This window comes from Sphaeramia orbicularis, chromosome 15 (assembly GCF_902148855.1).
Source record: "Sphaeramia orbicularis chromosome 15, fSphaOr1.1, whole genome shotgun sequence".
Lineage (NCBI taxonomy): Eukaryota > Metazoa > Chordata > Actinopteri > Kurtiformes > Apogonidae > Sphaeramia > Sphaeramia orbicularis.
The window spans coordinates 18,410,169-18,423,822 of NC_043971.1; the positions used below are offsets into that span (position 1 = coordinate 18,410,169).

The following is a 13,654-nucleotide window of genomic DNA, read 5'->3' on the forward strand; positions in this document are numbered from 1 at the left end:
AGGACTTTGGAAGATTACTCAGTTGATATAGATCAGTGTCTCAACTATCTCCTATAGGCCACAAAACAGGGAAAAGCAGTCTGCAGAACTGAACAACTTAACACCCAACATGTCATACAATTCAGAACAACAAAGCTCATTTCACCTTGAGCTTTTATACAGGTGGTATTATTGTCCTGGATAGTATGATATTGTCATGTGTCTTTTGCTTCTGCCATATCCAACAATATCTGCCATTTTGTGGAAGCACTTAGTGTTTTCACAAAATGGCAGATAATGCTTAATTAAAGTGAAACATAGATTAAACCAAACTACTATCGATGTCTGACCACCTATAAAGAGTAACAAGGCACAGTATGAGAGCACTTAGGGAGAAAAAAACTCATCTGGATTAGAGCCCGACCGAAATTGGATTTTTGGGGCCGATGCCAATACTGATATTGGGGGCTTTAAAAAAGCCGATATCCAATATATCGGCCAATATATGAAATAAGAACACTGATATATACATGATATAACAGTCTTATATTAGATAATGGTGGACATGTGAATTAACAGTGGCATAAATCTTTGTTTATCTCACAAAGATAATTTACACAACTTTAAAATGCTGTATAATAGTCTTATATTAGACTAGTATGTGACCCGTGGGGAACCACATGTTGTAGATGTGGTAGTTTTTATGCTGGGGAGAGCACACTTTTGGGAAAAGATGTGAGTCTATATTTAATAAGTAGTGACATAAAAATAGTTTGGTAAATCATTCTTTAAAATGTAAGCGACAATTAATATACAGCATTAATACCCAGGTGTACCTGCGGAATGAAACTGTGAGGTACACAGGAAGTGCACGGACAGGGCTGGGGGGTGAATAGTTCGTAAGACAGGGGTCGGATAGCGTTCTGTGATTTTCGGGGGTGGGGGGGTGGGGGTAGCATGATTGTCGGAGCAGAGGTGAAAGTGAAACTGACACACTTTACTATTCTTCTAACTCTCCAGGCAGCACAGACACATGGGAGCAGCGAGCGACAGAATCTCTGTGCAGCAAATAGTTAATACACTGGTTACGTATTGAACGATGTTGATTAATCGGTGATATGCTATAATTGGGCCGATTAATCAGTCGGGCTCTAATCTGGATCATAGAGGCTCTGAATTGTAAAGTCCATCTGGCGGTAAGTCTATGGTCTGGAGCCCAAATTGCTATAACACATTATCAAAGACTGACAACTGTACATTTTAGACTCACAGACCAATGAGACTGAGGTGTCCCTGATAAAACCAAACTCATGATCAGACCAAATCACTGTAGTTTTCAACATGGGAGAAACAATGCAGCATTCTAAAGGGGGAGGGGCAGGATTATCACTGAGAAACCCTGGTCCAGGATGAAAAAAATAAAATAAAAAAAAAAAACCTAATCAGAAAAATCACATAGTGTGCTTTCATTACTGTTGTACAGATCCACGAGGTTTTTTTTTTTTTTTTTCCAGAAGTGGTCCAAGGCTATTCCACTTCCTTGTTTTGGGGGAAATCCAATAGATAAATTGCAGCTGTAGGCCTGTGAGGTTGTATCGCTTAGAGAGAGGACAGGTTTTTTTTATGTGCCACAAACTGCTGAGAACAGTTTTTATTCCAACCTGCACCAAAATGTGTTGTTCTTTCTAGTTAATGTCATACATGTGAGTAAAAAACTTCGGTTGAAATAACAACGATGTTGTCAGTCCTTTGAGGCACATATTTCTCTAATTTTATCATGGTCCACTCTGCCAGGGGGAATATTTTAGCCCAGAGAACCAGATCCAGTTTGTACCGGTTCATTTAGCCTAGTCTGACATCCTGCACACTACTGAGTCAGAGGATAAACTGAGTTCAAGGCTGCCAGGGTTTCCTGTCCTTGCCTTTCTGATCAGGAATGTGTTTATAGCGACATTTGTCCCCAAAATGGCAGCCGGTAGTTCTCCAGAAGTAACACTCGTCTCCGTTCACTGGGCCACGCCGTCTAGGTCTGAGCAGACAGCAGAGATCGCAGGTTATAAAAATAGTTGGCAAAGTGCAGTCCTGTTGTATTAATTTAGTTTTAGAGAGTTTTCATAGTGCAGATGTAGTGTTTCTTACCCAGCAGCTGCCCCTGCCTGCTGTGTGACAGGAATACAGGTCTTAAGTGGAATGGGAAGAACCCTCTGAGTGCGACGGTCAGGATAGCGCACCACTAAACGTGTATTCTCAATACAATAACCCTGCAAGAGAAGAACAGACATTGAGCTGCAGGTTGATGAGCCTCTTCATGATCTGCTTTAGTGATGCTGGTATGGACAAGCCACTGAGAATGATTCTTCCTGGTAGTTCTTTTTGGTTCAACTGGACTGGTTTAGCTCTTTTTGAAAATGTTTCGACTCTGATTGATTGATTGATTGATTACCTTCGCCAAGTGAAACAGCAGAGGTTATGTTTTCTTTTTTTGTAATTATCTTTTTATTATTTTTTTTCAGTCAGCATCATCTTAGCATTTTACATCGTTTGCATTACTTCTATGTATGTAAAGAAAAAAAAAATAAAACAAAAACACAAAACGTGCTCAAACAGGGGAGCATTGACAGAAATAGCAAAAATATACAAAGCAACCCAAAATATAGTTAAAGGGAAATAACACACATATTTCACATTCTTTTCCCCTGTATAAGATGAACATTGAACATTTAAAGTGTAGCATGAACCCAGGGTTTACATGGATCTAAATGCACATTACTCTGATCAAGTAAAATCTGCTCTTAATAGTCTTAGAAAATCAACCCAGTTTTTCCAATACTTGGTGAATTTGTCTGAATCAAGTCTGACAGAGAAAGTCAACTTCTCCATCCTATAAATGTCACGTATAACCTCTATCCAGTCCTCCATCTTCGGTGCATCCTTTTTTTAGCCATTTCCTAGTGACGGCTTTTTTCCTTGCTACCGAAGAGGTTATGTTTTCATCGGGGTTTGTCTGTCTGTCTGTTAGCAAGATAACTCAAGGAACAAATGATAACATTTTAGTGGTGATCGGGGGGGGGTGTTTGGTTGTCGGTCTGTTAACAAAATAACTCAAAAAGTTATGGATGGATTTGGATGAAATTTTCAGGAAATGTTGATACTAGCACAAGGAACAAATGATTTAATTTTGGTGGTGATGGGGGGGCTGATCTGGCTTGGCGGAGGTCTGTGCTCTCCGAGGGCTTTTCTAGTTTTAAATATGAATGTCAAAACAGAAGAAAATAAATAAACAAAAAACTTAAACATAAGATATATAATACATATTCCAAAGGGAATGAGAAGAAGTATAACTTTATATACTCCCACCCCTTCTCCTTAAATAATTAATAACAATAATAATCTTCCTAGTCTAAGCATATCTATACTATATACTACAATATGACTGATACTTATTATTAAATAATTTGATTTCTGGCTTTATATTATTATGAACAAATATTATATGATTTACATGAACACATAATACAATAATACATATATGTACTTTCATCCAAGAGACTTCTTCAGGTCTGTTCCAAAAAAAAAAAAAAAAAAGAGCTAAACCAGTCCAGTTGAACCGAGAAGAACTACCAAGAAGAATGATGACCTGGGTAAATGAGAACCTACACAGATACTGAGAATCATATTTATGGATTTTGATCTTCCTCTTTGTTGGGCTGCAGTGCTGCTGAAAGAAAGTGTTTATTTTTACTAAGCTCAAAAAGTAATGATAGTCCAAGACTCTACTAATTAATATAAGAGGATGTGACTGAGAAGAAGATGAGCAGAATACTCACATTTAGTTTCTCCATGGCTCGAGCAGCCATGGTTGCATTTTTGAAGTTTACAAAGGCACAGAATCTCTCATGCAGCACACGGATACTCTCTATTTCACCACACCTACAAAGAGGTGCAAACAATGTACCAGACAAGTTAATAATAACCACAGTTAAAGATCAGATTTCCATGTTTCTCTTCAAAGGGTTTAGGGTCAAATGGTTGTATTGAGATATTTATTCACTTACAGAATTAACAATAGGACTGTAACTGATTGACTGTGCTCATTTACACAGGTACTTAATCATAAATGAAGTCAATATCTCTTTTTTTTTTTTTTTAACTTTATCTTCAATTTATACACAACAGAAACAGACAGGGCAGGACATAAATCACAAATAGACAGATGTATTACACAAATATAAGTAACAAATGTCATGGCCTAGTTTCTGAGGAGCAGCCTGAGGTCAGGTTCCCTGCTTCAACAGGACCAGACTCTGAACAAAGGGTACAGAAATGTACCTTAAACTCCTCCAAAAGCATATTTAGAACGAAACAAAGGCAATTTAGTGTCTCATTGGTGGGTACATCACCTGGGTTCACAAATGTCAATAAATAAACAGATATAAGAAAGTACACAAGGTCAATGCAAACTTGGTTCTTACATTTTAAAAAGGTCCCATAGGTGTTTCTCAGTTAACTCTGTTGTCACATTTCCAACCCAGAGAGATGGGCAAGGGCTTCTGAGAGAGAAGAGCAAGAATGTGACATGAAGCCATGACATCAGAGTTCAGATATGTGACATGTGCATATTTCTTAAAACATGAATGTAGGTGCTTTCGTTCAGCCACAAGAGAGTATTCATAAAAAAAATAAAGAAAAAAAAAAATAAAGAAAGAAAAAAACAAAAGTTACCTACCCTGGTTGTGGATCTTGGCTGGCAGCTACAAAACAAAACAAAAAACACTCAAATTCATGTGCAAGATGATTTACCCAGAGTTTATGGTTTATAGGTTGCTGATTTACAGTGGAAAATTCTTGCCATTTAATAAAAAACTATACAGGTGCTGTTACCTTTGACAGCATCCGAACAAGATGCTATAACCGCCTGCACAGTTGAAAATTTCTCCAGCAGAAGGACACTTTGCATTTCTTCAAAACCTAGGTCCTACAGGAGAGAAACATATAAGTAAAGGAAAAAAATAACAAAAAAGAACCAATCATGAAACTACAAAAGAAAATACAGTTTTGGCTGAAAATTGACTCATGATAAAAGTGTTGCTTCTCACACTGGAAAGTTAAGAGAAAGCTTCCCTCCCATTTAGAGCTAACAAGCTTACAGCAAAACCGTAACCACTTTGTGAGTGCATTTACCATTAACTGCAGCACTTTGCAGTTAAAGAGGTCAGTTACTGCCTCCTCACAGTCTTTGTCCAGTTTAAGCACCTGCTCCATGGCCTTTTCTGCCTCACTGTACCTCTACGACACAGACACACAAAACCATGTTAATTCAGCCAAAGAAAAGGTAAAAATTGGGTTGATATTTCATCCTTTGCAAATAATAAATGGCCTGTACTCACCTTCATGCCCATGAGAGCACTGCCTTTGCGGAAGTGTCCTTTGGGCCAGTCTGGTGCCAGCTGAATGGAGCGCTCAGCGTCTGCCAAGGCTTGAGGGTACTGCTCTAAGCAGATGTAGCAATAAGAGCGATTCCCAAAGAACCTACAGGGAGACAATTATTTTAATAACTGTTCAATATATGTAGAGTGTATAGTGCAATTTCTAACAGGCTGTGGGTGCAGATGATTCACCTATAATCCTTTGGATCACATTTGATGGCTTCTGTAAACATACTGACTGCTTGTGCGTACTGCCCCTCCTGCACCAGCTTTATCCCTTTTTCTGCAAAAAAAGAAAAAAAAAAAAAACTCGTTAATAATTTCCACATGTAAGGAGACCAAAGGCTTAACTAACTACGTGCAGCAACATATTTGTGCAAAACAATGTGTAATCAATATTTTTTCCTGTGTCCTGAGTAACCTATTACATACTTGTTACAGAGACATTATTTACCTGTTAGAGACGCGCTTTTCTTTGTTATGGTGTCAGTTCCATTTGTCTGTAACAAAATGTTTTATTTTCATCATTTCATTTGTGCAGCTGTGTTCTTTGAAAATGAGTTGCAGCTGGTTGAATGTTCCAACTTCATTGCATTCGTATAATACATACTAAACAAAAAAAGCAATGCAACAGCCACAGCCCTGCAGTTAATACAGATTATAGTGACAAACTCATTTTTATAGCTGTTCTAAAGGCTTTTTCAATACAAAGGTCATTTTTTCACATTAGACTTTGGACCCAACAGAGGAAACACTGCTCCCATAAGCACAACAGCTGTAAGATATGATATAAACTCCTACCACACCTACTATCTGACAATATTTAGTATATTTAGTACGATATAAAGTAAATGCCGACCTCTCTCCTGGCCTCGTTCTCCTTGTTTTCTTTAGATTTGCGACTGGATCCTTTGGGTTTAATATGGCTAGCAGCATTGGCGAAAAAGGCACTGCTCACATCCCACTCTGGTTCCTGTGGAACACAAGATGGCAGACAGATATTCTTAAGCAGGTGCCAAGGCTCGCAAATGTGTCATTTCATTGGTCAATTAACTGTGAAAACCAATTTGCAAAGTTCCAAGCTTTTAGTTGGAATAAAAGTGTGCATACATTTAAATACTAACAAATGACAGGTTTTACACAACTAGAAGGATCACTGCACACCAACTCCCCTTAAAAGTAATAAAATATGGAAATATGGAGTAATAATAACAATATTCAGATTTTTATACATCTGCACTGAATATTAAGACTTTCAAGGCAATTCAAGTAATCCTTCTTGGGGAAATCTTTGGCAATTTTTAATTGAGTATGAAATAACTTAATAATACTAGTAACAATCAAAAATCTAATTCAATGAGATGTTTGATAATTAAAGATTTGTTTGTTTATTTAAGTTGTCAAAAAAATGATTTAAACAATAACTAATTACATTAGTTTGTGCTTCATGGATGTTCAGTACATATTTACACTAGATCTAGTGCCAAGCAAACAACTGGGATAGCACACAATGCAGCAAATGATTCTACAATTTTACTATTTATGTCTTAAAAGGTTTGGAGTAAAGCTTTAGGAGATACATGACATTCACATGAGAATTTCTTAAAGAAAATCCATGACAATGAAGTGGGTAAAGTGGGTCTGAACTCTAGATGAGTTGCCATGGAAAGACCCACCGAGCTAAAACTGTGGTTATCTGTCTTGCGAACCCACTCTTCTTTTGGTCCTACCTCTTCAGCAGATCTGGTTTGTGTCTTCTGTTGTCCTTTGATGCCTGAAGAAGCAGTGACTGCAGTGGTTGTATACTTGTTTGATGCGGTTGACTTTGCCTCCTTTTTCTCGTCTTTTTGTACATCTTTCACCTCTTCTGCCTCCGACTCGCTCTCGTCCAACTCAGACTCTGCGCCCCCATCCTCGTCCTCATCATCCTACGGTAAAGCATCAGATGACTCAACACATGTTCAGAGCAAAAGCAAACAGTCAACGCTTGTGAGGAATAACTGAACGTTACCTGTTCAGCACTTTCATTTTGTTTAACCTGCTCCTGCTTCTTCCGTTTTCGACGACGCTGAAACAGATTTGGCATTTCACACATTATAAACTGCATCGCTTCATCCGTCATGTACAATCACTGTGGGATTTGTGGGCTTACCTTCCTCTTAGCTCTACGTCGTTCTGCCTTTCGTCTCACTTTCTCCTCCTCACTCAGGTCCTCCTCTCCATTTAGTCCATCCTGAACACAAACACCCCGATATACCATATATGTATGTTGTACTTTCACCTTTCGAGTACCGATTGCACCATCAGGCAACACCATTTGTTTACCTGTGACAAAGTGGTATCATCATTTGGGTCAGGGGTTGCGATGCCACAGTCCATGTGTTCCTCCTCCTCCTGCTCCTGGACAGGGGGGCCTGCTTGAAAATACAAACACCACTCAGATTCAAGAATTTTGTCTTACAAATTATACAGTGGACAGGAAATGTGCATACAGCAAGTCTTTACAGACATTAAACTCCTTCCAACAGTAATGTGTAATTACAGTATGAGTCCTTCCTTGTGTATCTTTGCAGTAAAGCTTGACCAGCACATCTCTAATTAAATTTCTTTACCCCCCAACAAAGTGAAAGTGCATAATGCTTAGTGCTGAGGAAATATGAGATGAGCAGCATTATCATTTAATCTGATGACACAATTGGATCCTTCTTTGCTTCTACATCAAATGCAAATCTTTCACTGGTTATCTATAACACAGATTCAAATCATGAATAAACAGGCCTAGACTGAAACAAGAATAAAGATGTAGGGAAAAGCAAGAGGAACAACACCACTTAGAATAATTTTTTTTTAGTATTTCTGCTTTTAATCCACGTCAAGTGACAATGTATCTAGCAAGAGAACTACATGACTAAACTCGACAAGTTGGTTTACCGGATGTTTCATCATCTTTATTCATAATAATATCTAACCAGTTTGACCTTAGGAAGCCAAAAACAAAATTCTTAATGACACTGGGTGGAGACAGAAACGCTGATGTAATAGCTGCTCATAAAAAAAAAAAAAAAAAAAACAAAACAGCAAGGGAACAGTCAACATGACAAAAATGCACACAGAACAGAAAACTGCCCAGTGAGACAGATTCAGAATGTTTCTTTTTGGTCTTAAGGAGATGTTTACTTTGTTAAGTTTCCACTGCAATAAGCCTGTCGGGCACTGCTGTTTGAGAACATGCTATCTCTTCTCAGAAACTTTGGAAAACGAATGAACACAAGCACTGGCTTGAGTATGGGGTGTCTCTGTGTTTGCATGTGCAATGTGGAGGTGTAAATGAGATCAAGCAATATCTCTGTCACAGATTTAGGCGTAATACCAAAAAAAAAAAAAAAAAGTGACAAGACAATAGGAAGCAAAACACTGGGCCGTGTGGGAACTGGTGGTGGAGGTGGCAGGCTTCCATCATTTCAACAATGCTTTCCAGAGTGGTGATAAACTCGTAGTTCTCTGTATCTGGGTGTCCTTTAGTAAAGAAATTCCACCATCGCATGAGTCTCTACACTAAGTACAAGGAATTTCAGCTGTCTGTGTTTAACCCACTACTCAAATGACAAGACACACCACTGTTAAACTACCACTACAACTGTGTCCCATTGAAATCTGGCTTTTTGTTAAATCTCTATACCATGTATCGCTACTCTCCTAACAAATAAATGATACAAGATCCGTGGACCATGGCAACAAAAGAGTCTCTGTTCCTCCCCTTGAAGGAGACTGCCTAAATTAGTGTTGAGCTGAAAGGTGAGCTCTTTCCACAGGAATGCAAAATACAACAGTGTATCATCAGGGATTGTGACTGTAAGCAGGAAATCAGCCTTGAAGCACTATTTCTTCATTCTTCTACAACATTAAATCAGAGAGAGAAAAAGGGAACAGTGCTAAGAGTCAATGACTAGGAGTGATTTGAAGTTCTTTTTTTTTTTTTTATTATTATTATTATTAAAATTAAGACTGTAACAGAACAATTCAACAAAGTGCATGGTGGTGCATTGGGAAAAGTTATGCGTACAGATAAAAAACAAAATGAGAAAAAACAAAATGAGAGCTTTAGTAGTAAAATAACTAAAATAACACTGGGTTACAAAAAAATGTTTTTTGCAAGTTGTCTAGGTTTTTTCAACTGAATTAGGACCATTTTGCACCGCTAAATCCAAAAATGACATCTGTTTTTCTCAATCAGGTCAGGTTTTTTTTACTAATTTGATTTTGAAAAATTTGATCTTCTCACAAAATTTACTACATTTTTGTGACTTTATCAGTTGATTTTTTATATAGTTCTCACCCAAAATAGGTTTTAAGAGAAAAAAAATCCTTTTCTACCAGGATTCCTGTTAGGTACAATGGTGTATTCACCGCAGATGTAGCAGATTACATCAGGCTTATTTTTGCAAGATCTTCTAGTCGAAGCCATTTCATTCACCTGTAATATTAACCCTTTCATGCATAGTGGTCACTACTGTGGACAGTTACTCGACAGCTTTAATCTTGTATATTCATGGGTTTAATTGTTTTAGTTCCATATCAACCAACACAGTGGACACTTATGCATCATCTCATAAACTGCAACTCATACCATTATTGTAACTTTGCTGTTCTTGGTTGGTTCTTGAGTGGAAATCAATTGTTAATATTTATTTTTTTGCATATTATCTCCATGAAGTGAGTAATAACTAGTATTAGAATATGTTAAAATGTGAGAAAACATCAGATTAGCTGCATTAAACATGGTTTCATTTCACTGTTTTCAAATCACTTTATGATATTGGGTTTTAAATACATGTTTCTTTGCTTCAAGAATAAAATTCATGGTGTAGCTAAGTGGACATTTTTGTAACTCCATGAAAAACAGGTTGATTTAAAAAAAAATTCAATCACATTGTTTTTTTTTTTTTGTTTTTTTTTCATGCCTGAAGAGGAATAAAAACGCTCAGGAAAAAAAATCTTGATTAAGGTTCTAATAATTCATGCATGAAAGGGTTAAAAAAAAACATTAATCATAAATTGGCAAAAGTAAAATCTTCAGAACTCGTTTACTGCAAGAAATATGAAAGAATTTTGTATCATATGATGTGGAAATGCCCATAAATGTAAGCAAAAATGTTAAAAAGCCAATATGTAGCATAGTTCAGAAAGTTGACCCGATTGAGCAAAATTAATGTGATTTTTGGATTGAGCACACCAAAATTCTCCTAAATCAGCTCAAAAAACTTTAACAATAAATTTTTGTTGACCAGTGTAATAGCAGAAAATGATTAATTCTGGTTATATAAGTGAAGCTCATGAACCCCATTAAGGCACAGGTGTCAAACATGTGGCCCGGGGGCCAAATCCGACCCATCAAAGGGGCCAGTCCGGCCCTTGGGATGAATTTTTGAAATGCAAAAATTACATTAAGATATTAACAATCCTTTTGTTTCAGGTTCCACATTCAGACCAATTCAATCTCAAGTGGGTCAGATCAGTAAAATACTATCAATATAACATAAAAATAAGGACAACTCCGAATGTTTGTCTTTGTAAATGTAAATATTTTCATGTATTTACACTAAAACAAAGTATAATTTTGCAAAAAAATATGCTAGTAACCTGAAATGTCTTAAGAGACGCTAGTTCAATTTTAACAATATTTGGCCTGTTACTCAATATTTTGTGCGTTTGAAGATCCACTGTGATCTGTAAGTTATAATGTACATGTGAAAATGATAAACTGAGGCTGAATATTGTTGAAATTACTGGGTGGGGAAGCAAAATTTACAATATTTTGAGGCAGGGATTGAAAGACAGTGTATGACCAATTAGTTTATTGAAAGTCATGAGAATTTATTTGCCCCAAGAAAATTTATATAATAGAAAATGTTTTTATTCTATGTGTCCTCCTTCTTTCTCAATAACCGCCTTCACACGCTTCCTGAAACTTGCGCAAGTGTTCCTCAAATATTCGGGTGACAACTTCTCCCATTCTTCTTTAATAGTATCTTTAAGAAAGTCGACATTGCTGTGTGATGTTCTATTGGTAGCATGTTCTGAAACGCCCCAAATAGCATAATCCAGAGGGTTTAGATCTGGGCTAGAAGGCGGCCATAAACATGATTCCCAAAAATTGCTAAAGTTGGATTTGTTGCTGTTGTCAACAAGTGTTTTGGTGTTCTTGTGTAAGATTTTAACTTCAAATCATATTTTACTGCATTTCTAACGGTCTTGTTGTCTACCTCAAGTTCAATTGCCATTTTTCTCATGGATTTGGTTGGATCCTTTAGGATTTTGGATTTGAGAGCTTTAATAAAAGCTCTGGTACGTTTTTTGTTGCTTCCTCCACTTCCAGACATTCTCGTAATAGTTTTGCTCATAGTCATTCTCTTCTTTACATTATAAACAGTCTTTATGGACACTCCAACTATTTTTGAAATCTCCTTTGGTGTGACGAGTGCATTCAGCAAATCACACACTCTTTGACGTTTGCTTTCCTGATTACTCATATGGGCAAAAGTTTCGGAAAAGGTATGGATAATAGTGTTAGGTATGATTATGACATCAATATATGTTTGGTTTCAAAACAACTGATGTAGTGCCTGCTGAGAAAAAACAACTAAATGTTCATTGTAAATTTTGCTTCCCCACCCTGAACACTTTTTTTTCAGTTTGTTCATGTTTCTCACATCTTTTGGAAGGATAGTTTGTAGATGTAAACCTGTTCATAATGTAAATTACCTTTTTTCCCCCCTCTACAACACAGAGAAAAGTTTGGAGTTGACATTATTTATATATTATTATGTTATTGTTTTACTGGTCCGGCCCTTTTCAGATTAAATTTAGCTGAATCTGGCCCCTGAATTAAAATGAGTTTGACACCCCTGCATTAAGGAATACCTATCTGTACATGTGACATCCTGTAAGTCAGTAAACTAACCTGTTCTGCTGCTTATATTACTAGGAAACTAAAACAAACATGGAGAAGCAAGAAGAGGAACTAGGCACATGACACATTTAAAGACATGCACAAATAGACGTAAATGTGAACCACTGGCATGTTTAGCTGCAACACTTTGACGCATTGTTATCATACCGATATACAACTAAAAAGTCTACTAAAACCTCCTGGTGGTAGTCTGTATTACTTTACCATCGATTAATATTCCCTGTTAGTTAAAATAAGTAAGTTTAAGGTTAGTATTTTATAATAATAAGTGTTATAACGAATGTATACAACACCGACTGCGCAAACTGAAGTGGTGCAACTGTACGTAAGGGTGTTACGCTAACTGGCAGAGGGGGAACTTCATTGTTTGACTCGAAAACTCAATTTTAACTTGACGACTAAAAGAAGTTTACAAAGTATAACCACGTTTGAGTTGAATAAATCACGTCTTATACGATAGTAATCTCAGTTTCTCTATCACACGCCTTTTCCTTTTATCGCCTACGGGATCAATCGAACTTGTGGCTGAGTTTAGAAAGTTTTCGAAAAGGGGGGCACTTTTCTTACCGCTCCCGAGTCCCAAAAGCCTGCATATGTCCCTGGTGAATTTCATGAGAGCAACCATCCAGCATTATCAGGTCAAATATCTCCCAAAAATATTTTACCAAACGTTTTAGGCCCGGCGTGAATACGTTAGTCACATTGGGACAATCGGTATCGAATCTGCGGGAATCTTTGGTGGTTTAGTCCACTTCCTCAGCGTCAAACACCGACGCTGGGTCCACCCTGAACGGCGTCTTAAAGGGACAGTACACCATTTTTTTTTTTTTTTTTTTTAATCGATTAATCACTAATTAACCCTCCGGTATCCCGTCCACTAAGGCCCTTACTAAGCACCAAGTGGGCCTTTTTGGCACACTTGTAGAATAATGTCAAAAAAATTTCTTACAGTTTGTTTTTAATTCTTTTACACTTTTTTTTTTTTCTATTTCATTAACTTGAGCCGTAAATAAAAATACCAAATACTCAATAATTGTCTCATTTTTTAACCCTTTAAATGCCGTGTTTGTAATGTAAACAAACCATTTTTACCTCCGCCAAGGAGGTTATGTTTTTGCCAGGGTTTGTTTGTCTGTCTGTCTGTCTGTTTATTTGTTTGTCTGTCCGTTAGTGTGCAACATAACTCAAAAAGTTATGGACAGATGTTGATGAAATTTTCAGGGTTTGTTGGAAATAGGATAAGGAAGATATGATTAAATTTTGGTGGTGATCGGGGGTG

General features: G+C 37.1%; 1 protein-coding gene across 3 annotated transcripts; it reads right to left on the reverse strand.

The window, feature by feature from the left end:
- Positions 1-1,457: 1,457 nt before the first annotated feature.
- LOC115434695 (stress-induced-phosphoprotein 1) lies at positions 1,458-13,131 on the reverse strand. Of its 3 annotated transcripts, none has more exons than XM_030156777.1 (16): positions 12,943-13,131; positions 7,731-7,819; positions 7,558-7,638; positions 7,417-7,473; positions 7,136-7,333; positions 6,265-6,378; positions 5,860-5,905; positions 5,598-5,688; positions 5,367-5,508; positions 5,161-5,265; positions 4,861-4,954; positions 4,706-4,730; positions 4,452-4,529; positions 3,807-3,909; positions 2,119-2,240; positions 1,458-2,008 (listed from the first exon to the last, which is right to left on the reverse strand). In XM_030156777.1, exons 1-16 carry the CDS (start codon positions 12,998-13,000, stop codon positions 1,873-1,875), a joined length of 1,539 nt encoding a protein of 512 aa, XP_030012637.1. In that variant the 5' UTR covers positions 13,001-13,131; the 3' UTR covers positions 1,458-1,872. The 3 variants fall into 3 exon arrangements, with proteins under 3 accessions (XP_030012637.1, XP_030012639.1, XP_030012636.1); XM_030156779.1 differs by having other exon boundaries at positions 4,452-4,526; positions 7,731-7,822; XM_030156776.1 differs by having other exon boundaries at positions 7,731-7,822.
- Positions 13,132-13,654: the final 523 nt, after the last annotated feature.

Coding starts and splice junctions, on each gene's coding strand:
- LOC115434695 (XM_030156776.1), bottom strand. CDS start 13,000: ATGGTTGCTCTCATGAAATTCACCAGGGACATATGCAGGCTTTTGGGA. Junction 7,474..7,557: donor GACGTAGAGCTAAGAGGAAG/GTAAGCCCACAA, acceptor AATCTGTTTCAG/CGTCGTCGAAAACGGAAGAA. Junction 5,906..6,264: donor AGAACGAGGCCAGGAGAGAG/GTCGGCATTTAC, acceptor ATTTTGTTACAG/ACAAATGGAACTGACACCAT.